This window comes from Pavona decussata, unplaced genomic scaffold (genome assembly GCF_977016875.1).
Source record: "Pavona decussata unplaced genomic scaffold, jaPavDecu1.1 SCAFFOLD_336, whole genome shotgun sequence".
Lineage (NCBI taxonomy): Eukaryota > Metazoa > Cnidaria > Anthozoa > Scleractinia > Agariciidae > Pavona > Pavona decussata.
This window is the reverse complement of record NW_028145724.1, coordinates 802,474-830,208: the sequence shown is the minus strand read 5'-3', so window position 1 is coordinate 830,208 and position 27,735 is coordinate 802,474. Positions and strand designations below refer to the sequence as shown.

Sequence of the window (27,735 nt, the reverse complement as noted above, 5' to 3'; positions counted from 1 at the left end):
AAGTCGGAGTTCTATTCAAAATAATATAAATTAAATGCACAGCGCTGCGATGTGAGACTGACTGCATACGCAAAACAGTTTTTTTAAGGAACAGTTCTTGAAATTACTGTCTCTTTGAAAGAACAACCATGTCATATTTTTGAGAAGCGAATCTCGTTTCACTTTCTAGCTGGTGTGCGTCGTGTTCCTGTCGTAGACGCTCTAACTCACTGACGCGTTCTGCGTTACCGTGGTTAATTTCTAAACACAGAGTATTGATTTGGTTTTCCATTTGATCGCAGTACTGACAAGTATCCATCCTAGCTTTTCGAAAACTAAACATGTCTCGCAAGTTTAGATTAAAAATGTTTCTAAAAGAGGAAAAACTTATCACAGGGCCCCTATTTTTTATCTGTGACCGGTTCGTTTTAAAATCAGGGTTCTTTGCAACGAAGTCACGCCACATCTTCCTCATGGACACATTTGAGTCAAAGTACCTCTTCTGAGTCCTTGCCCTTCGATAATGTGACGCATCCGCCTTATACGAGCAGATAAAGTCAATGACAGCCTTCCGCGCCTCTGGCAAAAGTGTTCTTGCATTATTTCCATGCCGCCCTCTCATGTCTTGCTGAATTGTGACACCATCGGCGTTCATTTTCCTAAGCAGAACTTTGATTTTCGCGTTAGAAAATGCATAACATTTCTCAAACGCGCCACGACAAACTCTTCCTAAAGTTGGTATTCTGTAGGTAACTCTCCTGACTCCACTCGGACAAACGCTGACTTCCATTAGTCCCGAAAGAATGTAATTCTGTTCATTATAACTTTTCTGATAGAAGCTTTGTCGTAGGAGCTGTATTAATTGACGACATTCAGCTGGTGGCCGTCTCATTAAACAGCCTTGGTCGCAAGAACAAATCAAAGACATTCGTGCTAGTTCTCGATGAGGTCTGTTTTTCCGTGCAGTTATTTTTCTCTGTTTGTTAACGTAAACCTTTTGAAGTTTAGACCTAGTTTTCTTAAGCCCTCTTTCAACTGAACTTGCCAGAGGAGCACCATCTCGGAAATATGTCCAGCGGCTGTCGGGGTCGAATCGATACACTAACTTGTTTACATCGATTGTCACTTGCCTATCGCATGTGCTTGCTGAGTGGTTTGCCAGACGGACGCGTGCCTCGGACCCTAAACCAGAAATCGAAGCCATTTTCTTTGCTTTAACGTGCAACTGAAGACATTAATTTGTGGAAAGTGGCAATGAGTTGTCGTTTATTTAGCAACTAGGAAAGTAATCTCGTAAATTCCTGAACATTCTTTTCAATTCTGAAAGCAGCCGATAACGTATTACATATCACGCCTCCTTCAAACTTTAGTTCAGATGTCACGTACAATGTACAGACCGGTTACATCACAGGAATGTACCATAATGACACCAATAGGAATAGGAAAGCACGCGTTCTATGTTATAAATACTTTCTCTCGATCCTATTTTGATGTCCACATCAAAGAAATCTTCAAATTGCTCTACGGTGCAATTGATTGTTATTTAGCCAGACAGCTCACATTTTTACTGTCTCGCATAGTGTTAATTCGCGCAATAAAGCCGTATGTAATAAAATAAATTGAACTTGATACTCTACAAATAGACATTGTCTTCTCTCCAAAATCGCTTGTAAATAATGCTGACTGTTGGCGAATTAGCTTCTCTGTAACATGGCTAGGAAAACTTAGGAAATGAAAGACCTATAAACTTAGAATCTAATTTTCAGAAGGAAGGAAATCAGCTCTTGCTGCCTGTGGTTGTAAAGCAAAATTTTAGGTTGTAAAAACTCCACTGAATCCTGTAAGTTGGTGTCTAAATTTTAAAAAAATTGGAAACGGTATTTAAAGCTAATTTACACGACCGATCGATCGGGCCGATTTTTGCACAACAATCGGCCCGTCTTATTGAAAAAAATATTATATTATATGGCTGGCTCCGTGAGCGGGAAAAATGAGACAAATCGTGCGCTGTGATTGGAGCTCTCTCTGATGCCCGCTCTGGATCACCCTTTGACCGTCCGTGCCGCTTGGCATCGAAAGTTTAATCCCGAGCATCAACGCAATATTTTATTCGATTTTCTCGTTGTTCTGCGGGAAAATGCTTACTAATATGTTCGGTAAACTGTCAATATCTACCTATACGAAAGGAAAGAGAATGGATTCATCCTGGTGTGGTGAAAATTTTGCTTCAGCCACAATGAATGCGAGTTGAATCAGCGGTGAGTTGCTCTGTGTGTAGATAAGTTTATTTTTTAAAACTCATTGTATGTCTCTAGTCAAGTACTAAATTGATTAGTTCTCTAGGTTTGCAATGAATGTATTAAAATCATAGCGTAGTGAAAGTTGCGTTAAGTGTTTCAGTGACTTAGAGCAGTTCCGAAGAATGTTTTTCTCAAGTTTACCGAAGAAGGTCACGATTTAAATTTAGCCGCTTGACTTGGTTGTTGTAAACAACAAAATCTTTTCAAAGTTTCGCCCAGTTGTCTGCTTTACCCGCCCTATTTTTCGGCTTATGTTTGCATCTAATTTTAAAATGTATTGTTTCATTCAAGAATTATTGATTGGAGGGCGAAAAATGTGTGAAAATATTTATTAATTTACCGCATGGCGCTATCGGCTGAAAATGGCGAGTTTGCCGAATCTTGCACTTGGGAAAATCTAAATTTTTCGTACTTGATAATTGTATGCTCCCTTTAAACCATTATAAAGTTAGAGCGTTAGGATAATTTACGATTCCTTGTTTTCTGTGATTGCATGCTAATCCAAAAATGATAATATATCCTATACCGGCCGGCTAGTCAGTGAAGAATATCTTTCCGAACAGAACAGTTGCATATTCCGTTTTGTTTTGTTGTTGTAGTTTAACTTGAAGATATTAATTTAAGCCATATAATAAATCCTTTATTGACCAAGCTTGTTCGGTCAAGATGGCTGGATATTGGCCTCGCTCTTTATTTGCGTTTTTTGCGTTTTTATGGACCGAGACGAGATAAAACGCGAAAAAAAAATTGGACAATTATAAAGGCCTTATCACGGTTTTCGACGCCATTTTGACGAGTAGGCAAACAGACTTGAAATAACTGTGTTTGTATGAAAATCCGATGTCAAATAATATTACAAAACATCGCTTCTGAAAAATTCATGAATTGGAAACTTTTGGCACCAGGAAAAGGATTTTTAAAAGAAAAAAAATTGGAGGGATGTAGCTGTCCAGTCGCGTTTTGAACTTTCCATGCATTAACGATTATCCTGCGAAATCACGCAGGATATCGCCTTTACTTAGCCGACGAGGCCGTCGGCTGAGTAAAATCAGGCGATATTCCCGCAATATTGAGCAGGATAATTGTCTTGTTATTGAACACATTGATAACAAAGGACTGAGGTTTATAGCATAAAAGCTGGAGGCGATCTTTATTTGTCAAAAAAAAAAAAAAACAAAAGAAAAGAAAAAGAAACTTGTAACATTTTCCCGCGCGCGGAGCGGCATGCATGACAATGGCAGCTTTCAATTCAAGTTTGAATGAAATCGAGAGCACTAATTGCATCAAATTAAAAAAATTGAGTACTCGTCTGGTGTGGCCATCGCTCCGGCAAAATTTTCCACAAATTGAGGCCACAAAAGCTAAAAACCAACTTTTTTTTTAAGCTGGGAAGGATTTGTTTAGCCGGGCCGAGCTGAACAGACTGGAAAAGCTTTACAATGATTTCTTGGGTGAGACTGTTTCTTTGTTTACTACGCAAGCAATTTCACGATCTTTCCTCAGTGTTTTGACAAACACATCTAGTACCTTGTTGCTTGCAAGAACTCTGGATCTTTTAAGAAACTAACAGTTTTTTAAGCGGCTCTGATGCTTCTGAGAATAATTGCTTTGTACTCGGCGTCATTTTGTCTGCCACTGAAAGCTAAAATTTCTCGGGATACTTCAGTGCAGCGAGCTCGGATTTTCTCAGTTGGTTTTCTTCATTTCTTCAAGACGAGTCGAGATCTCGGTTTAACGGTTGGGAGAACCAATCTACGAAAAACATGTACTGTTTGCAATTTCTGAGCCTTTGCTAGAATATGGGACAAACCATAAGTCTAGCCAAAAATATATCAAACGTTTTGCTGAACTGTAATTTTCCAGTTCATAATATAAACCGAAAGGTAAGCAGTAAACGCTTTTACACTAACCATTACAATTCTTAACAGCAAACTTGGTTGCCTTCTTTGTGTTCAGTATAAAACAGCGTTATTAATATTTTGGTGGTCTTGCAAGGCTGTTACTTTTTGAAGCCCTGATCTGCATGCCATTTTTCTCCCCGACACACGAAAACTACTTATATCGCAGGATATCTGTTGTCTGCGGGCGACGTATATTGAATTCACCATGACCATATTTGGGCAGTGTCACAATGTGTTGAATAATAATTGTCTAGCAAACCAGCCGTAAACTGCTACTAAAAATGGTTCACGGGAAAAAATACAGGGAAATGTATGGAAAATTCAAAACACAACTGGAAGCTTTCTGACACAGCTACATCCCTCCAATTTTTTATTAAAATCCCTTTCCTAGTGCCAAAAGTTTCCAATTCATGAATTTTTCAGAAGTGATGTTTATAAAAGTTAGTATACACCACACAAGTGAATAGTACTTTTCGCACACGCTGATTGGCTATTTTGGAGGTGCTTTATAGTCAAGTACTATTCACCTCCAAACAGCAGAAGAAAAACAAGATGGCTTCCTGTTTTGCCATGGTTACTTAAGAGGAAACTATTTCGATAAACGAAGCAGCTGTTAAAAAAATGGCAACCAAGTTTGGTTGATGAAATTAAATGGTAAGTTTTTTAATCTTTTCAACCTCATATTCTTAGGCTAAAAATAAAAATTAAATCCCTTGTTTACAAAAACTGCCGAGCACGAAAATTACAATGAAAACAATAAAACATCTAATATTTTTTAGTGCCCATGGTTTCAACATTAAGACAAATTTCACAGAAAATTTGAAGAAATGACACTGTAAGAACTAAACAAGACATTAGTGTCTCCAAAAATTTGATTTGGCTGCAAGAAAGCGAGACAGAACTTCTAAAACTAAGAAATCGCGTACTGCGTGCCTAAGATTTTAAAATTTCATACCATTTGTCACTATAATTTGTCAGAGGTAAATTAATTTTTTGGTCCACTAGTTATTCAGCTTGTGTGGTATATACTAAAACAATTATTTTATTTACCTCGGTGTTGGTGAAAGTCATGGATATTTACCTAGCCGCTTCGTGGCTCGGTAAATATTCTATTCGCCTCCAGATTGGTAAATAATTGCTAATTATTTGACATCAGATTTCCATACAAAAACTGTTATTTCAAGCCTGTTTGCCGACTCATCAAAATGGTGTCGAAAACCGTAGTAAGGCCTATAACCATCCATCTTGACCAAATATTAATTATAATAATATATATATTTTTTTAATATCAGCATGCTATGTAACTTATCTCGACTTGACCTGCACCTGTTTGTTACGCCACAAAATGTAATAACTGACACAAAATGTAATAGTAACGCAAAATGTAATACCTTTTGACGCAAAATGTAATAGTAACGCAAAATGTAATGACTTTTGACCCAAAATGTAATAACTTTGTATAGCGAAATGTAATAACTTTTGAGGCAAAATGTAATACCAGAAAGTAACGCAAAATGTAACAGTATTTTCAGTCGGTCTTTACAGTATGTTGGGAGGGGAGGAACACAGCATCTGCGATGCTGCATTTTACCCGGAGGTTGACTTTGATTATTTTTCTGCAGATATTTGATTTCTGCTGATTCAAATTGCATCAAAAAAGAAGTACGCGATGATTGACCATTTTAAAAGTCATTTCCCACGCTAAATAAAGCCGCGGTATATTTTACCGTTGTAACATGCGGTTACACATGAATTGTTTATTATGGTAAATTAGTCGCGGTATTAAAATAATTAAAGGGCGTCCATACCACCCACAATCACAGGGAAAAATCGAACGGTCCCACAGATCGTTTAAGAAGAAGGTGATGTATGACTTATTGTCTCTGAGCAAGACTGGGGTTAACTGGGTAAAATGCTTACCGGATTATGCAAGAACTTTGAATTGTGAACCAAAGGAGGAGTTATCTTGGAAGTCCCCCTTTGAAGTGTATTACGGACGGAAACCCTTCAGAAAAAATTATATATCAGGGGCTTCTACAGCACAAGAATGGAAAGTTGACGAAGAAGAGTACGAACGATTGACGTCGTCGGTTCCTAAAGATTACAAGTCCCATGAACTAAAAATAACGAGAATTCGCAAGGCCGCCGCATTGGTCAGTAAGAGATGCGAGAGTCGGATGATTAAAAAAGGACTGAAGAACAATCCTCCATCAGTTTATGACATTGGAGAAAAGGTTCTTATTCGTTACCCGACGGCGAAAAAGTTATGTAGTAAGAGATGTGTCTTACCAGGTAGAGTACTTAAAAGGAATTTGCGCACTTGCAACTACAAAGTAAAATTTACATATCCGTCCAAGTCTTCAAATACCTTAAGAAAATGGATTTCCGTCAGTGATATAACAAGCACGACAATGAATAAAGAACATGAAAAGAAAAAACTTGCCCGCCAAAGCAGCAAGAAGAAACACAGAAAAAAATACTTTATTCCTTTCTCAAATGAAAGAAAGAAATTCACCGACATGCAGTCTAAGATTCATTTCTTAACTAGCTTTGACCCACCCAAAGACGGCAACTGTCAGTTTTCTGCAGTTTTCCATGAACTTATGAAAATGGGCATATTCCGGTCATCAGAAACATTAAGAAAGGAGATAGTGTTGTTTCTAGAATCAAATCCAAACTCTGCAGATGGTACTCCATTAGAATTTTTCTCTGGGGTACCATGGACGCAGTATCTACAATAAATGGCACGTAATGGAACTTATGGCGACCATATAACCCTGCAAGCCATACCTAATCTATTTAACGTACAGCTTGTAATCTACTCCACACTCGGTACTTTGGCTACCCAGACAATTACCCCTGTGAATGGATGTCCAATTGCCACCTTTTATTTAGGCCATTTTGCAGAAGGAGCTGGGGAGCATTACGTGTGTTTGGTGGACGATAGACAAGAGACAAGTGCTGCAAACGAGCTAAATGTTTCCCATTCTCTCAAGGACGAAGCAGAGGTCCCGCATGGCAATAGAGAAACTGAGAAAGAAGACGATGATGATGAAGACGCCAGTAATAAAAATTGCGAAATGCAAGCGCACGAAAAGGTAGACGAAGCTGAAAGTGTTTCTTACTTTAATCCGGATGTTTTAGATAAAGTTATTAAAGCAACATTGACGACATCTCCACAAATGCGTCAGACTCTAAGGGCTGTTTCAAGATTTTTTCAGCGAATGGTGGACAGTGTTCCCCTTCCCCAGATTTACATTCCAGGGTTAGAAGACTATTCCGATATACGCCACGTCAGCTTGCGGAAGATTATAAAAATGAAAGGAAAGAACAGTGGTGCAGTAATTGCATTAAGGCAACTTATTAACTCTAGTAACTGGGCAAACGCCTGGATAAGCCTTGTTGCTTGCGGCTTAGGATGGTTTGCAGTATAAAAAATTGACTGGAAAAAAAAATTAATCTGTCTTCCTTACCGGTTCAGCCAGTTGCACTGGTAGTTAAAATTTAGGTTTAAGAGGTTAAAGGTTCAGTTATAGTTAAGTTATGTGTATGACTGAGGGTTTTCAGATTGAGGACGATTGGATCAAAGACAGCGGTTCATCGTTAGATTATGTACTGACAAATTTCTATAACTAAAGAGTTGAAGTTTCTGTTAAAAGCATTTTAATTGTTGTTTGACATGTAAAGAAATTTTTTATTACTCTTCGTTGCTCCGTTGGTTTGAAAACAACGTCTGGTGATTCGCAATAAAACTACCTTCGTTTAGTTCAGTTTCAAAACAGATTTGTCACTGCGATAATCCTTTGATCCTCAGTGAAGCTCGGCAGAAATCAAATATCTGCAGAAAAATAATCAAAGTCAACCTCCAGGTAAAATGCAACATCGCAGATGCTGTGTTCCTCCCCTCCCAACATACTGTAAAGACCGACTGAAAATACTATTACATTTTGCGTTATTACATTATGCGTTACTTCCTGGTATTACATTTTACGTCAAAAGTTATTACATTTTGCGTTAACAAAGTTATTACATTTTGCGTCAAAAGGTATTACATGTTGCGTTACTATTACATTTTGCGTCAAAAGGTATTACATTTTGCGTTACTATTACATTTTGTGTCAGTTATTACATTTTGTGGCGTAACACCTGTTAGCCAAACTTAAACTTTTGCCCTCAAACTCAATTTTTGCCTTCCAGGGAGCTTACTTTGCCTGTGATAACTATGAGCAGTCAATGTAAGTGAGCTTATCCTGACTTAAGCTGCTACACGCTAGCTAATGACTTAGTACATTTTGCCAGCAAACTCAATTTTTGCCTTCCAGAGAGCTATTTGCCTGTGATAATTATTAGCGGTCAATGTAAGTGAGCTTTTCCCGCCTTGAGCTGCTACATGCTAGAATTAGTATATTTTGCCTCAAAACTCAATTTTTGCCTTCCAGAGAGCTATTTGCCTGTGATAATTTATTAGCAGTCAATTTAAGTGGGCTTGTCCCAAGTTGAGCTGCTACATGCGAGACTTAGTACATTTTGCCTGCAAACTCAATTTTTGCCTTCCAGAGAGCTATTTGCCTGTGATATCTGTGCGAATTTGCAAAAACGTGCCTGCTAGAACTGGGCCTGAAGCTGGGCACCGCCCAGCTTCAGGCCTCTGTGGTTCTCCAAACTTGAGGGGGCTTGCCGTCAAGGACCAGTCTGTGAGCTAGCCCAGGGTGAGGGCTTACTGCTGGGGGGTAGCTCTTGGTTGTGTGTCAAAAGCTCCGGGGTGGGGAGGGGAGGGTATTGTAGCCTTCAGCTTGGTCCAATTTGCTGTTTTTCTTAAACCAGGGTGACTTAATTCTAATGCCCTTTGACCTCCCCCATAGAGACACAGGCTGTTGACAATCAATTGCATCAAGCTGACACAAAGCCTGGAGTGTGGCCTAAATGCAGGTGAGTGACTTGCAAGTTTGTGTGAAAAGCAGAGGGGTGGGGAGGGAAGTGTTGTGAGACTCAGTTAGGGTGAACTTTCTGTCTCTGCGTAGGTTAAGTGCAGGTATGTTTTTGAAAATCCAGGTAGATATTAGCAGTCAATTTAAGTGGGCTTGTCCCAAGTTGAGCTGCTACATGCGAGACTTAGTACATTTTGCCTGCAAACTCAATTTTTGCCTTCCAGAGAGCTATTTGCCTGTGATATCTGTGCGAATTTGCAAAAACGTGCCTGCTAGAACTGGGCCTGAAGCTGGGCACCGCCCAGCTTCAGGCCTCTGTGGTTCTCAAAACTTGAGGGGGCTTGCCGTCAAGGACCAGTCTGTGAGCTAGCCCAGGGTGAGGGCTTACTGCTGGGGGGTAGCTCTTGGTTGTGTGTCAAAAGCTCCGGGGTGGGGAGGGGAGGGTATTGTAGCCTTCAGCTTGGTCCAATTTGCTGTTTTTCTTAAACCAGGGTGACTTAATTCTAATGCCCTTTGACCTCCCCCATAGAGACACAGGCTGTTGACAATCAATTGCATCAAGCTGACACAAAGCCTGGAGTGTGGCCTAAATGCAGGTGAGTGACTTGCAAGTTTGTGTGAAAAGCAGAGGGGTGGGGAGGGAAGTGTTGTGAGACTCAGTTAGGGTGAACTTTCTGTCTCTGCGTAGGTTAAGTGCAGGTATGTTTTTGAAAATCCAGGTAGATATTAGCAGTCAATTTAAGTGGGCTTGTCCCAAGTTGAGCTGCTACATGCGAGACTTAGTACATTTTGCCTGCAAACTCAATTTTTGCCTTCCAGAGAGCTATTTGCCTGTGATATCTGTGCGAATTTGCAAAAACGTGCCTGCTAGAACTGGGCCTGAAGCTGGGCACCGCCCAGCTTCAGGCCTCTGTGGTTCTCCAAACTTGAGGGGGCTTGCCGTCAAGGACCAGTCTGTGAGCTAGCCCAGGGTGAGGGCTTACTGCTGGGGGGTAGCTCTTGGTTGTGTGTCAAAAGCTCCGGGGTGGGGAGGGGAGGGTATTGTAGCCTTCAGCTTGGTCCAATTTGCTGTTTTTCTTAAACCAGGGTGACTTAATTCTAATGCCCTTTGACCTCCCCCATAGAGACACAGGCTGTTGACAATCAATTGCATCAAGCTGACACAAAGCCTGGAGTGTGGCCTAAATGCAGGTGAGTGACTTGCAAGTTTGTGTGAAAAGCAGAGGGGTGGGGAGGGAAGTGTTGTGAGACTCAGTTAGGGTGAACTTTCTGTCTCTGCGTAGGTTAAGTGCAGGTATGTTTTTGAAAATCCAGGTAGATATTAGCAGTCAATTTAAGTGGGCTTGTCCCAAGTTGAGCTGCTACATGCGAGACTTAGTACATTTTGCCTGCAAACTCAATTTTTGCCTTCCAGAGAGCTATTTGCCTGTGATATCTGTGCGAATTTGCAAAAACGTGCCTGCTAGAACTGGGCCTGAAGCTGGGCACCGCCCAGCTTCAGGCCTCTGTGGTTCTCCAAACTTGAGGGGGCTTGCCGTCAAGGACCAGTCTGTGAGCTAGCCCAGGGTGAGGGCTTACTGCTGGGGGGTAGCTCTTGGTTGTGTGTCAAAAGCTCCGGGGTGGGGAGGGGAGGGTATTGTAGCCTTCAGCTTGGTCCAATTTGCTGTTTTTCTTAAACCAGGGTGACTTAATTCTAATGCCCTTTGACCTCCCCCATAGAGACACAGGCTGTTGACAATCAATTGCATCAAGCTGACACAAAGCCTGGAGTGTGGCCTAAATGCAGGTGAGTGACTTGCAAGTTTGTGTGAAAAGCAGAGGGGTGGGGAGGGAAGTGTTGTGAGACTCAGTTAGGGTGAACTTTCTGTCTCTGCGTAGGTTAAGTGCAGGTATGTTTTTGAAAATCCAGGTAGATATTAGCAGTCAATTTAAGTGGGCTTGTCCCAAGTTGAGCTGCTACATGCGAGACTTAGTACATTTTGCCTGCAAACTCAATTTTTGCCTTCCAGAGAGCTATTTGCCTGTGATATCTGTGCGAATTTGCAAAAACGTGCCTGCTAGAACTGGGCCTGAAGCTGGGCACCGCCCAGCTTCAGGCCTCTGTGGTTCTCCAAACTTGAGGGGGCTTGCCGTCAAGGACCAGTCTGTGAGCTAGCCCAGGGTGAGGGCTTACTGCTGGGGGGTAGCTCTTGGTTGTGTGTCAAAAGCTCCGGGGTGGGGAGGGGAGGGTATTGTAGCCTTCAGCTTGGTCCAATTTGCTGTTTTTCTTAAACCAGGGTGACTTAATTCTAATGCCCTTTGACCTCCCCCATAGAGACACAGGCTGTTGACAATCAATTGCATCAAGCTGACACAAAGCCTGGAGTGTGGCCTAAATGCAGGTGAGTGACTTGCAAGTTTGTGTGAAAAGCAGAGGGGTGGGGAGGGAAGTGTTGTGAGACTCAGTTAGGGTGAACTTTCTGTCTCTGCGTAGGTTAAGTGCAGGTATGTTTTTGAAAATCCAGGTAGATATTAGCAGTCAATTTAAGTGGGCTTGTCCCAAGTTGAGCTGCTACATGCGAGACTTAGTACATTTTGCCTGCAAACTCAATTTTTGCCTTCCAGAGAGCTATTTGCCTGTGATATCTGTGCGAATTTGCAAAAACGTGCCTGCTAGAACTGGGCCTGAAGCTGGGCACCGCCCAGCTTCAGGCCTCTGTGGTTCTCCAAACTTGAGGGGGCTTGCCGTCAAGGACCAGTCTGTGAGCTAGCCCAGGGTGAGGGCTTACTGCTGGGGGGTAGCTCTTGGTTGTGTGTCAAAAGCTCCGGGGTGGGGAGGGGAGGGTATTGTAGCCTTCAGCTTGGTCCAATTTGCTGTTTTTCTTAAACCAGGGTGACTTAATTCTAATGCCCTTTGACCTCCCCCATAGAGACACAGGCTGTTGACAATCAATTGCATCAAGCTGACACAAAGCCTGGAGTGTGGCCTAAATGCAGGTGAGTGACTTGCAAGTTTGTGTGAAAAGCAGAGGGGTGGGGAGGGAAGTGTTGTGAGACTCAGTTAGGGTGAACTTTCTGTCTCTGCGTAGGTTAAGTGCAGGTATGTTTTTGAAAATCCAGGTAGATATTAGCAGTCAATTTAAGTGGGCTTGTCCCAAGTTGAGCTGCTACATGCGAGACTTAGTACATTTTGCCTGCAAACTCAATTTTTGCCTTCCAGAGAGCTATTTGCCTGTGATATCTGTGCGAATTTGCAAAAACGTGCCTGCTAGAACTGGGCCTGAAGCTGGGCACCGCCCAGCTTCAGGCCTCTGTGGTTCTCCAAACTTGAGGGGGCTTGCCGTCAAGGACCAGTCTGTGAGCTAGCCCAGGGTGAGGGCTTACTGCTGGGGGGTAGCTCTTGGTTGTGTGTCAAAAGCTCCGGGGTGGGGAGGGGAGGGTATTGTAGCCTTCAGCTTGGTCCAATTTGCTGTTTTTCTTAAACCAGGGTGACTTAATTCTAATGCCCTTTGACCTCCCCCATAGAGACACAGGCTGTTGACAATCAATTGCATCAAGCTGACACAAAGCCTGGAGTGTGGCCTAAATGCAGGTGAGTGACTTGCAAGTTTGTGTGAAAAGCAGAGGGGTGGGGAGGGAAGTGTTGTGAGACTCAGTTAGGGTGAACTTTCTGTCTCTGCGTAGGTTAAGTGCAGGTATGTTTTTGAAAATCCAGGTAGATATTAGCAGTCAATTTAAGTGGGCTTGTCCCAAGTTGAGCTGCTACATGCGAGACTTAGTACATTTTGCCTGCAAACTCAATTTTTGCCTTCCAGAGAGCTATTTGCCTGTGATATCTGTGCGAATTTGCAAAAACGTGCCTGCTAGAACTGGGCCTGAAGCTGGGCACCGCCCAGCTTCAGGCCTCTGTGGTTCTCCAAACTTGAGGGGGCTTGCCGTCAAGGACCAGTCTGTGAGCTAGCCCAGGGTGAGGGCTTACTGCTGGGGGGTAGCTCTTGGTTGTGTGTCAAAAGCTCCGGGGTGGGGAGGGGAGGGTATTGTAGCCTTCAGCTTGGTCCAATTTGCTGTTTTTCTTAAACCAGGGTGACTTAATTCTAATGCCCTTTGACCTCCCCCATAGAGACACAGGCTGTTGACAATCAATTGCATCAAGCTGACACAAAGCCTGGAGTGTGGCCTAAATGCAGGTGAGTGACTTGCAAGTTTGTGTGAAAAGCAGAGGGGTGGGGAGGGAAGTGTTGTGAGACTCAGTTAGGGTGAACTTTCTGTCTCTGCGTAGGTTAAGTGCAGGTATGTTTTTGAAAATCCAGGTAGATATATATATATATATATATATATATATATATATATATATATATATATATAACTGCAGACAGTACTGTTTCGGCCTTTTGGGCCTCATCAGTGCAGTGCTGATGCTGGAGTTGAGGTTTGGCAATATAGCCACCTCAGACGATCCCACACATGTGGTATCATCGTACCATGTCAGAGTGCTCAAACTAGTAAACTAGTGAGCTACGCTATATATATTTGTCCAGTGTTCCATTTACAACGCATGGATCAATTAGAAATATTATAATTATTTCCCACAGACGTCTGGGAGTCTACTCTTAAAACTCTTGGAAGTCTAGATTGGTCATTAGATAGTAAAGGAATGCTGACATTCAGCTAACAGGCATTTGGAGGAAGGAGGCTGCACTGTAACACAACTCCCCTTAAAAAGGACCACCTTAACAGACAAATATTGATTTTTTTCACCAAGTTCACACTTATTTTTCTCATAAGAACATTATTTCATACTTAGCTCTCTCCCTGCCTACATGCTCCTGTTTAGTTGCTATAAACTAAATCTTTCTTCTGTGGACATTCTAATTACCATGTAGCAGCATATTAAATAGGATATATCCTCATTGTTTCTTATTCCTAGTTAATGATGCCCATAGACACTGTAGTTGTAAATGTGCCCAGACGGCAGTGTTTACTAATTACTCTTAGACTTATTCTAACCTGGAATTGGTGTTTTCTTCAAGCTCAGGACAGCACTCCTGAAGTCCCTACCATGCTGATTGCACACAACACAAGAGTACAATCCTGTGTCATCAAGTGCAACATTGTGAATTGTGAGATATGAAACATCTTTATCATGTTCATTGCTTTCCTTGATTGTGGATTTTGAGCTTGTATTAATTGCGATGAAGTTACCGTAATCAATGTCAAGTGAAGAGTGCACAGAATCATCTAATTTGGTCCATTTTATCCAGTCAAATTGAAGCTGTGCCAAGGATGCTTCATATTTTTCTTGCAGGCACTTAAACGTGGCAGTGCCATTCACTGTGACACTAATGTTCACAAGATTCTCATGAGAGATCCTAGGAGCAAGTGTTCTAACTGAACCTGCAAAAAAGAAAAGATTAAGTTATTTAAAAATAAAAAAAAAAAAAGAATAATAAAAAAAATGAGTTGATTGGAACTGCATCGCCATGAAATTAAACCACATTTTGGAATAACAGGGCGATTATAGTTTCTAAAGAAACTCAGGCAGTGGTGCTACATTGGTGGAGGATTGGAAAAGAATGTTTGGTTTCATCAGCAGAGTTGATAACTGAAGGTAATTTGGCCTCTTTAAAGAGATTTGAGCGCTGAGGTTTCCTCTTTCCCACTTTACCTCTGGTATTGATAGTAATATAAACAGCAGTTAATTAATTTGGGAATTAATCCAAAAATCCATACTTCATAAGGTTTAGACAACCGAGGGATAATAGTTAAAGCTGTACTGAAGGTTGGTATGACCTAGTTTAGCCACCCGCACACAGTGGATAGTAATGTTCCTTAAGCTTTACTTACAATAATCCATCAAAAAGATTGTTACGTTTTGCGTTGTTACATTTCGCACTTTACCTCTGGTATTGATAGTAATATAAACAGCAGTTAATTAATTTGGGAATCCAAAAATCCATACTTCATAAGGTTTAGACAACCGAGGGATAATAGTTAAAGCTGTACTGAAGGTTGGTATGACCAAGTTTAGCCACCCGCACACAGTGGATAGTAATGTTCCTTAAGCTTTACTTACAATAATCCATCAAAAAGATTGTTACGTTTTGCGTTGTTACATTTCGCGTTAAAGAAGTTGTTACATTTTGCGTTAGAAGTTGTTACAATTCGGGTTAATATTACATTTTGCGTCAAAAGTTGTTACATTTGGCGTTAATGTTACATTTTGCGGCATAACAGGGTTTATACCGTTGATTGTTTTAACACTTGGTTATTAAAAGTTGTTTGTCATCTCAAAATGCAACTGTTTAAAACCCATCTTTTCAGAGAGATCAATGCCAGAATGTGATGGGAATTAAGGTGGCCGCATACAGTTTGCGGGAGCGGGAGTTTGCTTGTAAGTGCGCATTAGCGTTGTGGTAAGCAAATATGGCATCAATAAAGCGATTCCTCAATTTTATATCAAATGGATCACAAAGTTGAGTTTTGTTAAAAAATAATTCAGTTCCTCATTTGCATTTACCCTTTTTCTTTCATCATGGAACAAAGAAAGTAATTTCACAAAGAGCTGAGCCTTATTGCACCTTTTTTCATCTTTGCTGTGAAAACTCAATTAAAAGCCATGCATGTGCATTTGACCAAAAAATTGTGACTGGATGTTTTAGTGGAAATGAACTGTTTTCTTGGGGACCATTCATTAGAATTTTGTGAAATTTGACAAAACAGCGGTCCCCTCTTAGCAATATTTACAGAAGATCTCTCTGTCAAAATTACCTGAAAGCAGTGTCACTTAAGGTCACATTTTTGTAAGATTTTCTGGAGACAAAAAATGGAAAAATCTAACAAGTGCATTTTCTAAAAGTTAAGTAAAACTATTATTTTATGTAGTTTGTAAATAACCTTTTCTTACACCTGTATACTAGAAAACTGTGTTCAGCCACCTTAAACAGAGTAAATGATCAAGACATTAGTAAGACCACCACAGTAAAACTTTAAGTGAAGAATGAATCATTTCTGTAAACACTGAAGATAAGCTCAGTGACTTAAATATAAAGCATCTTTACCTTGAATGTGGACATTAGAAGAAACCTGGACACTTCCCTGTTTTCAAATTTGTTACCATTAAAATTTCTGTGCACTTTTTGGGCTGTTGATTGTGGAATATTATTGCCATCTAAGCTTGGTATCGCTCTGATCAACATTTTATTTTATTTTATTTTATTTTATTTAAGTTTTGCCATGGAAAAAAAAAATTACAAACAGTCGAACAAATAAATTTCAAAGATACAAAGCCAAACAAAGAGACAAAATGGCTGAGGAAATACTACTGACAGCTAAGGCCAATTACAATGATTCCTCAGAAATATTTCACACCTTCCAGACACAATTTCTAAAATAGCTAAATCCAGTATCTTTAAATTTAGTTAAGCTTAATTTCTTTGCATGTTTCCAATCAAAATAATTCACACCTTACTGATACTTATGATCACTTCATTCAGTTCTATTGAGAAGGGTGTTTAAATGCACGAATAGACATATTAAATTATTTACATCAGTTCGCTGTGACTGCATTCAAAATGGTTGAAAGACTTACAAATTCATGAATATTAATCCTTGAAATCCTTTTAGTTTTTGCTGTTGTTATCATTGAGAGCTCACAATCCCATTGTTTCAATTAGCAATAAAGTGCAAAAACAATTTCAAACAATTAGAAATGAATGGAAGAAATTTCCTCTTTACTTGTGTCACACCACTGTGTTTGTGTACACTGCATTTATTGAAAACTTCAGAATTATTTAAATTTGCTAGTGTGCTTCAATTTTACAACTTAGATTTTAGCAGAAAAATAAACACGGCTGGGAAGTCCATAATCGATTTTTAAAAATGTTCTGAAATAAACCATTTTGTGCATTGTGCACAGTCAACCAGGTAACAACTGTAGCAGCCAAGTGCTCTCATATTATTAATTTTCACTTTTTATAGGGGGTAAAATAGCAATAAAATTAACAGTGTGAAGGTTCCACTGTTGGGACGTGAGCAAATGATTTTATATGAGTGACAAGGTATTTAACACTGCAGTCCTAATTTGAGACTCTACACAAATTGCTGAAAGAAACAGTACATTAAATAAACATAACATTACTTTGTTAAAAATCATAACTGGCAGGAGGTACACCAGTTGGCTATTTGCACAGCATGGAATTAGATTTGAAAACAGAGCTATCGTTAACAAATCTTACTGGTCAGAAAGTGACTTGAACACTTGGGACCACTACGACACAGTGCCTCCCATAAAACTTTGTAGTATCAGTAGTTATCAGTGACTTTATCAATGTAAATAACCATGAGCAAATAATGTGCAACTTCATACTAGTCCACTCTATGAAGTGGCTCAAAGACGCCTTTTATTGAACTGTGGAGTCACTGATGTGCAGTTTCACTAAGGACTCATATTGAAGCTACTATGGCGACGGCAATGACATGACAAAATAATAGGATTCAATGAGAGAAACAAAGGCCCTGCATGTGCACTTTAAATTTCAGTACATTTCTTCACCATGCTTGGCCAAATAACAAGGTTTTGTGGAGAATGTGAGCACATGAGGATAAATTTTCCATTCTCCATCTCAACTTGAACGTCACTCTCACCTGTTCAGTTACTGGATAGTTCGGCCACATAGTACAAGTTGGACGAATTGGAATAAACTCAAAGGAGTAAAAGTAACTCGAACTAATATTTTCAAGTGACATTTTCATTCCCGCTGTCATTGTGGTTTCTTAATTGATGAAGAGGCTGCAAGATTGTCTTATAGATCAGAGGCTCATGGGCCGTCGGTTTCATTGCAGGCCGTAATGGTGGTGGATACAGATTGCTTCGCCTCAGCTCTGTTGAACTTTCTCTTAAAACTGCTGGTGGTTGGAGAATATTAATTTTCTGTTATTAACAGTAATGTCACTTATCTCGTAGGAAAAGATGGCCTGAGTTTTGGAGTAAATACCAGGTAATGTTTACTGAGTTGACAGGAAGTTTTGTGTTTCTTAATCAGATAACCAATGTCTTTCTTACACAACTTAAGAACTTTGTTTTTCTCATGCAACTTACTTCTTTCCCTTCAGCAATTGCATTCGTTCGTCTGTAGGAATAAATCTTTAATTTTCGTTGTAAACAAAGGTGGTAATTTATACACTGTACGCCCTCAACTAAAAATGCATCATCCATGTTGAGCGCGAGTAGCAGGAATAAAAAAATACAGTTGGGTCTTGCATTTCCCGATTCTTTATTTTTGATATAGTAGAATAGCTTCGAGTAAAACCACTCATAGTTATCTTTTCTTCTTTGATGGAAAGCACTGCACTGTATTGAAAACGTCACGATATTACGTACATGCAAATTTATTCCATTTATTCTGTCAACTGATATTAAGCTTATTTTAATCCTAAATACTCGCAAATAAAAGTCCAAACTGGAGGTAAATTCTCCGTCTACCACCAGCTTAAAATTCAATAAACTCAAAATTTTTGTGAAAAAAATGAAAGTCTTTACAATAAAATGCGTGAGACCACGATTTTCTGTCTTCACAGTGCGTGTTATCACCGCGATAATTAGACTAAGCAAGTGTAATTTGCAAACAATTCTAACAGCTGCGCCAAGGTTTGACATGCAAATTTGACTTCGCTGTGCTATCATGATTCTCAACTCATACACTTTGGTGTGAAGCGTTTATATACGAGCAAGTAAAATCAAGTCATGTTCAATGTTATCATATTAACAGAATGTTCATTCCGGAAGCCCCTCAAATCATTTGCGGTGCATAATATGATTTTACCCAGCTGTTCTTCTCAAGCTGGCTAATTACCTCTCTGCTGAGCATTTTCCTACAAACTTAAACACTAAATCCTCGAAACTTACAGTTTTTAAACGTACCATCTCTGATGCATCTTCCGTGCTCTTCATGGCAAATACCTGAGTGGTCTGGGGGTAGGCCTGGCTGTGCAATTGCTGTTCAGGAACAATGAAAATCGCTATGTCATAAGCTTTTAAAATAATAAATCACCTGAGTTTTGACTAAAAGTACAAAATTACAACAGCTATTATAAACATATTTAACGCACTCAAAATGTGATCCTAGGAAGGCTCATTTCAAGTTGTACCAAGGAAAGTCTTGCTAAAACAAAGCACACAGCAAGGTGTAACTGAGAAAGAGAAACGTTTAAGTTACCTTGCCATACAAGCTTGTCGTGGTAGCCAAGTACAGTCATCATGTAAAGCCAGACTAGGTGCACGATACGTTTGTTGGCCATTTCAGTTTTCTTTCACTGGCCCTTGATTGCTAGTCTTGTTAAATAAATACAACATGTCTACGTTTTTTTCTTCATAAAGTAACTTCGACAAATCGAGGAGTCTAACGCGGATAAAACGCTTCAACTTTATCCGTCTCGCGATTTTTTCCTTTGAGCGCGGTGATGAGCGGTGATTTGTTATTCGGCGGCGGAGTCTGTCACGTAAGCACTTGTCAGCGGACATCGATTGGCTGAATGGGATGTTTAAGAGGACTGTTAAGAGCCGAAGAGCCCACAATCCGCTGGAATTACAACGTTACAAACACCTGATAAAAAGTAATTTTCCTACAAAAAAGGGATTATTTAAAGCAAGAGAGGATGTTTCAAGTTTTCTGCTTGCCCTTCAACAAGCAATTTGTCAGTGTCAGGAGGCGTATTACTGCGTAATGACGTTAAGGCTTTCATGAAAGGGACCGCTCACGCGGCAATGGTTTCAAAGCAAACCAAAAGCTTTGAGAATGAAACTATTTTATTCATTGTTTATTGTGCCCAGGCGTTTAAATTCTCACGCCTAGAAAGAAGGTAAAGGACATGAAATTCTTAGGAATTGTTGGTGGAACACTAAGTGCCGTTTGCAGGCCATAGGCAAATATTTTTAATGTGCAATTAAAGAAACCAGTGAATGTCTTCTATAGCTGTTTGGGGGACAATTTTCGAGGTTTAATCTGCGATAAACTTGAATAATAATAGGAATAAAGCAGGTGTACAAAAAGCGCGCCAATTATCGTAGTGAAGCGCGCACAAATGGAACTCGTCCTTACAATGTCTTTTTAAAAAAAGTGCGCTTTTGCGTGCTCAAAATTCATTCGTTACGCTACATCATGCGTGTCTCTAGCCTGCATTAATTGCACTCCTCCCTACGTGGTAATGTCCTGTCAACTTCTAGGTTTTCACGCAAGTGTGGAAATCCACTCTCTGTGATAGCACGTGGTCACTAATTGTAGGATAGCCTACATGGTAAAACCCAACTGTTGAATTTGATAGCAATAAATTGAACTATGTAACCATAAACAGTTTGATTATTAAGCAAAGTACGCTTATAAGCCAAAGTAAGTTCAATCAGATTCTTGAACAAAGCTTCTGCAGTTCAGAAGATCTCTTAACCAAGGTGTGTCTGTTGCATGTGTAAACAATGAATCGAAATGAAAGAGTTTCGTAATCAATATTCCTTCAACTTGCTGAACGCCATGTACCCGGGGGGGGGGGGGGGGCGGGGTACTCCCAAAAAAATAGATAGGGGTGTGCGGCCCGCTTCCCAAAACCCTTACCCTATTTATGACCAAAATCTGTGATTTTCCCTACCCTATTTATGACCTGACCAAAAATTTGATACCCTGTTTATGACCAGATAGTGTCTGGTCGACAGTCAGTTCAAAAACCCCTGGGCCGGGTTGTTCAAAGCCCGATTAAGCTAATCCTGGGTTAACGTGAACTTTGATTGGAGTTTAATTGCAAATCAGTAACCTTGGATGCCTCCAAAGATTTCTTCCCCTCAGTTTTGACATGGACTTTCCTACACCATTAGCTTTAAAGTTAGCCTTAAAAAGCATTTTTAAGGAGCCAGATGAAAACCTTAGTTAACTTTTAATCGGGGATTCGCGTTAATCGGCTTTCGAACAACTGGGCACTGGAGACAAGCCGTTGCGGCACGTACACAGTTGCTGTAAACATCATGATGAAGAAGTAGCTTCTTCAAAAAAACAAAAACGAATTCAAGACTAGAGTGCAAGAATAGATACCCTATTTATTACCAAAATGGCGGCAAAAGGGCTAAAATCGCTACCCTATTTATGACCAAAGCGGCTGAAAAACCATTAACAATACTTATCAGCACTGAGACCCCGTGGTATGGCCAATACCGTACGCATGCGCACAACCATATCACCCGGGCAGTGGCAGTCTCGTTCCCAGAGGCTGCGTTCCTTTTGGTCAGCACCAAGGAAGCAAGACCTCTGGTCAAGACCTCTGGGCTAATCAATGTCAAAATCCAGTAAATCGAAATCTGATTGGATATTACATTTTACCGGAAGTGTCTTTGATTTCAAAACAAGAAATGAAATAGACTGCCGGTCGGTCAAGGATATCGGAGCAAAAACCGCCATAGAATCGAAATGCAACTAAATTTAATACGCTTTTTTTTTTGGCAGTGAGTAAACACGAAAAAGATAACAAGTCAAATCACATGACTAAACGGAAAAGGCGCGAAAACCCTGCGATATGTTGCAGCGTTTCACAAAGCTGAATGACAGTGTGACACTTGCGCCGGTCGAGGTTAACGATAGACCTGACAATTTTCGGAAAAACTCCTCTAATTATCGACTCTGAAATGTGGTTCATAGTCAATGCTGGCCGTTTAAAATTGTTCTTAACATTGTCTAAAGCGGATAAGAGTTTAACAGCCTTTCTCGTGCTGTTGAAGGAACTGAAAGGAGCAAACTTGTAATCCATTCGCACCGCGGAGTCTGCGAGTTGATCTGACTGGAGCAGAATTTATTGAAGATTACTTTGCTGAACAGGAACAGATATTCTTTCAGCAGCCCAGCAGAAACATAATTGAACTTGAACAAGGAAAACCAACGGCCTTTGTTACCACTGCGTAAAAGCGGAGTATTCAAGAATGCGTGGCCCAAAAAGTGGTTCAGAAAGCGGATGGACAGAAAGACAAAAATATTAACGCTTGGAATAGCGATCGTTGTCACTCTTTACACAACAGTTTGTTTGTGAGCTTTGTAAGTTTGCAGGTTATAGGACTGATAAACCACATCGAGTGCAGGTAAAATATTTTTTTCAGGGTGAGTTTCTTAAGCTGACATTGAGTTAGCCTCCCACGCAGTCGTTTTTAGGGGACTCGAATTACCTCCTCCCCACAAAACGCCTGCTTACCCAAGCGCCACATTCCTTTCCCATTGTTTTGCTCCCCAAGCACCCTACCCAATCACAACCGAGGTATTGTCTTACGTTGTCCAATCAAATAGCTTGTTATAAAGCACGCTTCTGTTTCCCGCGAATTTCTATTACAGTCTTCAGAGATGCGGGCGCTGTGGAGTTGGAATTTTTTTTCCACTTCTCGAACGGCTAAACATGGCTGAAACGCCAAAAAAAATCATCGACTGCCATAATAAGTGCTTTATGTGCAACGTTTTCACACCTTCATCTGCTGAGAGAGTAAAAATATTTGGGAAAAGTGTAGTCGATCTTGCTCGCCTGATCGACTTGACAGTCGGTGAAAATATCACGTCTTACGGAAATTCTGGAGCGGATTTGTTTGTATGCACGAAGTGTTACAAGCGGCTTATTCGGTTTAAGAAAGTAAACCAGAATGCATTAGAGATTAAGGAGGAGATCTGTACTATTTACCAGTCCATGAATCGGAGAATTAAAAGACAAAGGGCTGATCAAGTTGTGGAAAAGAATTCCGTGGAAAACATCACACGTATCCACGAACAAACAACAACAGCAAAGCGAATTCCAGCCGCAAAATCTTTAAATTTTAGCCACATATCGGGAAATATTTCCTTTTCCTGCACGCCAACAAGCTCCAATGTTGTTGGAAACGTCGCTACCACTTGCACTTCTTATAGTCGCCCAGCTGTATGTTTTGGAAATCCCTTTGTATGGACATCACCGCGGTACTTGGGTGACGAACTCGCGAAACAAGCTTTCAGCGCTCCGCTCATGTCGTCTACTCCAGTGGCAACGAAAAAGTTATCAACCCAAGACCATCCTACCGAGACCACTACCGTGAAGTTGTCTGTGAACTACCCCAGTAAAACGGTGAACAGAACTTTGCCGCAGGAGTACGAAGCACTTGGGAAAGCTCTAATTCATGGCCCACCGTCCCGCATTGCAACCGCCGTACTAAAGTGTGCCCCGGTTGCTCATCTTCTGATTGAGAAAGTTTTGCGGATTCTTAAAACAGAAGTGGGTGATCTGTGCTCCAGAAAGAACCCGTCCTTTGTGGGGAGGAGGTAATTCGAGTCCCCTAAAAACGACTGCGTGGGAGGCTAACATTGAGTGTGTGAATTGAAAAAAATTTGCCGATCTTTCTGATAAGCTTAGATTTTCAAGTTGCTGGTTATTTCGGTTGAACGTTTACAGAGTTGTGTCTTGTTATTAAATGTACTTCTGCCATTTTATTGTATTTATTCTGGCATCATGGTATCTGGGTAAGCAAAAGCTGATCTTGTGAAACCTATCGTTTGTATACGTGAATTTCACGGCGGAAAAAAATTAAGCTTACGCTTGTAAACATTCAGGGGCATCCAACGACAATTTTCTCTCAGATCCTTTGAAACGTTATTTTAGGCGATCTGGAGTGGCTTTAAAGCTCTATAGGTTCATTTTAGGCCGCGCTATAATATTTTTATCTGTTCGGTCATTCTAGGGGAACTTGAGTCTTTTCGAAATAAGTAGGGCATTTTTGTCCATTTTCCGAAAACCTTAGGTCTTATTTCCTTTCCGAAAATCTTAGCTGACCTTTTTTTCGGTACCCGCAACAACATTTTCTTCAATCCGAAAACACTAGGCCTTAAAATTCCCATATCACGAAAGTTCGTGGTAAAAATTCCCTTTAGAAAATTGTAGGGGATTAAGGGCCTTCCGAACAGATAATTTACCGAAACGATCCGTTGGGTGCCCCTGAACATTTGTTGGTATTTGTCGTCGACGGCAATCAGGTTAGGAACGATATCTTGCTGAAGTTTATCGAATGTTGTTTGAAAATCTTTACCCTGTAAGTGTTTTAGTTAATTAGGTTGAAGCTTATATAACCTCCGACCAGGCTCTATTTTCGTTTTGCTATTAACTTTACCGTGGTGTCATGAGAAAACTTGGCTATCTCATACTGCGTGGACTGCGTATATTCGCCCCCATTTTAAAGTTTTAAAAACTACATTTTACAAGCAAAAACAAGCTTAATTTAATTCCAAATGAGTATAGTACAACAAATGGTTTCTAATCGCCATAGCCTATGGATGTTTCTCTTTACCCCTGCTTTTAAAAAATGTTTGGTTTTCTAAGACGACCTGAAAATGTGCAAAATGAATTTGTGGCGGCTGAGAGAGGCAAACCCAGATTTTACGCAGCCTTTGGTTTGGTTGTTTTGTTTTCAAGGAAGTTTCCCATGAATGACAATCACTTGCAAACGGGAGGGATGGAAGTTGTCGTCTTTTTCACTCGTTTTCTTGGCCTTTGATGCTCTTTACCAGAGGCTGTCTTCCTCTCAGTCAGCAGTATCCCCCTTTAAACCGGAAGCAGCCTTGCTTCCGGTTTCTGATTAGCCCCAGGAGCTCGTGGACGTGTGGCCACCGCTGGCCTAAAACGTGCGCGGGCTCTGGGGACGAGATTGCCATGGATGGTACGTGTGTCTCAGTGCTGATAACTGTTGAAAAACCATACCCTCAACCTAGTTCCCAGGGTCTCTCTTCTTCCCGCCCCCTGGAGCGAGAGAGGAGAGACCCTAGGTCAGGCTGGTCACGTGTCTCCCAGAGTCTGGGAGACTACAAATAATCGATTAGAGGGAGGGGCGGCTTAGTGTGAAATTTGTCTCTCCTCTCTCGCTCCAGGGGGGCGGGAAGAAGAGAGACCCTGGGAACTAGGTTGCCATATGACGCCGCACATACCTATATAGCCCATATAAGGGAGTACCCCCCCCCCCCCCACGGGGCCATGTATCAATGGATCATATTCGTTGTCAATTGGTGAGCCCCCCAAAGACAAAACATGAAACAGGCTCTCTTCTTTCTAGCATCTGCAGCATGAATCTTCCTCCTATTGGCTTTGGTACTGCTTATCTTTTCTCTTCCTAGATTTTGAAGATTTTGCCGAAGACATTACTGGGAAAGTAGCAGAAAATTTTCTAACCACTCTCTCTACATCTCGAACCGAAAGTATCGATGTTCTTCTCAATTTCTGTAGTTATAAAGTGAAGGGTATCTGTACTAAATTTGTGATGGCACGTTAGCCCTGTTTGCAGTTTGCCAGTTGTTTTCGTGAATAGGATATTGTCACTCTTGCATCTCAATATATTCCTATTGTCATTTGAATTACTTTTTGTGCCTGAGGAAGACATCGAACACCATTCTCGACTCAGAGCCTCTCGGCTTGAATACGTCATATACGCCGTCAGTCATGCGCAAAAGGGAACCTCGGCTTGAATACGTCATATACGCCGTCAGTCATGCGCAAAAGGGAACCTCGGCTTGAATACGTCATATACGCCGTCGGTCATGCGCAAAAGGGAAGAGCTCTGAAGTCGAGAATGATACAACACGTAAATTAGGTGTAAGGGAACCAATGAAAGGGGGGAAGCAGGGGAGGGGGTGTACCTTATCAGTAGGTGACGGGGGGTTGAAGTTAAGTTTTGCTTAGTGAAAGGGGGGTGCGACTTAATTTTGAGCAGTACCCCCTCTCCCTCCTCCCCCAATCCAGGTAAATTTGGCACAGCAAATATAGCACAGTCCCTAATCAGGCTTTGAACAACTGGGCCCAGGAGAATGAAAACTTTGTTTTTGCACGGCAAGCCTCGCACTGAATTCGCGTTTGGCCAAGGCTTGCCGTGCGAAAGCAAAGCTTTTTATTCCCCCTAGACTCAACATGGCCGTCGAGTACATGCGTTAGAATCTATCACTTATTAATAGTATGAGTATATGGTGGTTTGTGCCAGAGTCCCTTCGGACTGTAAACGGAAAGGGTGACAGTTGAAACCAAGTAAGAAAGGTTAACCTGAAAAACTGAGTGGAAGGTGCACTGACAAAGATTAGTGTGATTAGTCCCGCTACCAATGATGTCAACCGTTCGTTCCCATGGCATTTCACTAGGAAAGCTTTTTGCTTTTTTTTTTTTTTTTGGTTTTGTCTTTTTTTGGGGTAAAACGAGAACAATTTCTAATCTTCCACTTTTATTGAAATTACATACCGTGTAGCATGAAAATTTTGCAGGTTCTAATTTTTGCGGATTTTGCGGATTGAGCTCGATCCGCAAAAATTAGTTCCCGCACAAGAAAAAACCCGCAAAATAAAACGCCGCAAAAATTAACTCGCCTCGGTCAAATTAAAAACTCCGCTTTTAATAGACCTGTGTCACTGGGTGATATACGTCATACACATTGGACTTGAACGTGTAAGTTATCATGACTTTCCATTGTAAAAAGCAACCAGAGCTTAGACACATACAGCAGTCTGTATCCCAAACGAAAAAATGTGTAAAGCACATAAAATGTCAGGTGTACAGCAATTCAGTACATTAGATTGGCACGAATGGGTCATCTGAAGGAGCACCATTTGCTAGGGCGTCTGCGATGCCACATTTTTTCCATCCATTCTCAATGATTGCTGGGTTTTTTGGTGTTTTACCCAGGGTTTGCCTTCTTCTCAACTTCTCCAGCATACCATCCTGAATTTTCTCTCTCATGAAATGTTTACAGGGACGATTAAGGGGCTGTTTACATGGAGGGAGGAAGATCCTAGAAGGCGAAACAACTTTTCATTTGGTTTACATGTAGAAATTTCGATCGGAGTGGTTACCAAGAGGAGAAGGAAAAGAAGAAAAGTTGTCGGCCTTTAGAAGCTGAACGCTCGGCTGCCGCCATTTTGTTCTTTTTTGTTCCTAGTACTAGGCTCAGCTAGGAAGATCCTATCTCTAGGAAGATGCTACCACTAGGGCCAAGTACAACTTTTTGCATGTAAACTGAATACAGAAAACATATGGCGCTAGGATGATCTGCCTTCTAGGATCTTTCTAGTGCTAGGATCTTCCTCCCTCCATGTAAACAGCCCCTTACTGATACATCAAGGGGTGGTTAAACGCAGTGGTATTTGCTGATACAACGACTTCTGTCATGTTATGCTTCTCTAGTAGGGCTCGCGCATCATTATTATTCTGCCCCTTAAAGATGTTCTGCTCCTTGAACAGAGAATCGCAAAATTAGCTCCCGCAAACCGCAAAAAATAGCCAATCAGCAAAATAAAACTCCCGCAAAATTTTCGTGTTACACGGTAACCACAGTAGAAAACGTGAGTCAGGCCATGTGTGGTCATTACGTTTTTATAATGCAATTTTCGGTATAACGATAAGTAGCCTAACACAAGGGAATTCCACCGAAACAACATCACGCTGTCTTTGTAACTCAAACTATTCCATTAGCTAGGATAGTTTTAAAAATCTGCGAAGCATACAATTGGAAGAAATAAGGCCACATTAAGCATCCCGCTAAAATGCCATTAGGGGCATCTTGTTTAACTTAGGACGCTGTCAAGCTAAAAACCTGCGTGACCCGCCAGCAAAACGTTGAAAAACGACAGTCATGATATAATT

At 40.9% G+C, this 27,735-nt stretch overlaps 1 protein-coding gene across 1 annotated transcript; it reads right to left on the bottom strand.

Annotated features, from left to right (window-relative positions):
* Positions 1-13,869: 13,869 nt before the first annotated feature.
* Positions 13,870-19,544, bottom strand: LOC146453363 (myoblast growth factor receptor egl-15-like). Its single transcript, XM_085096737.1, has 3 exons — positions 19,302-19,544; positions 18,992-19,081; positions 13,870-14,481 (listed from the first exon to the last, which is right to left on the bottom strand). Exons 1-3 carry the CDS (start codon positions 19,381-19,383, stop codon positions 14,090-14,092), a joined length of 564 nt encoding a protein of 187 aa, XP_084952863.1. The 5' UTR covers positions 19,384-19,544; the 3' UTR covers positions 13,870-14,089.
* Positions 19,545-27,735: the final 8,191 nt, after the last annotated feature.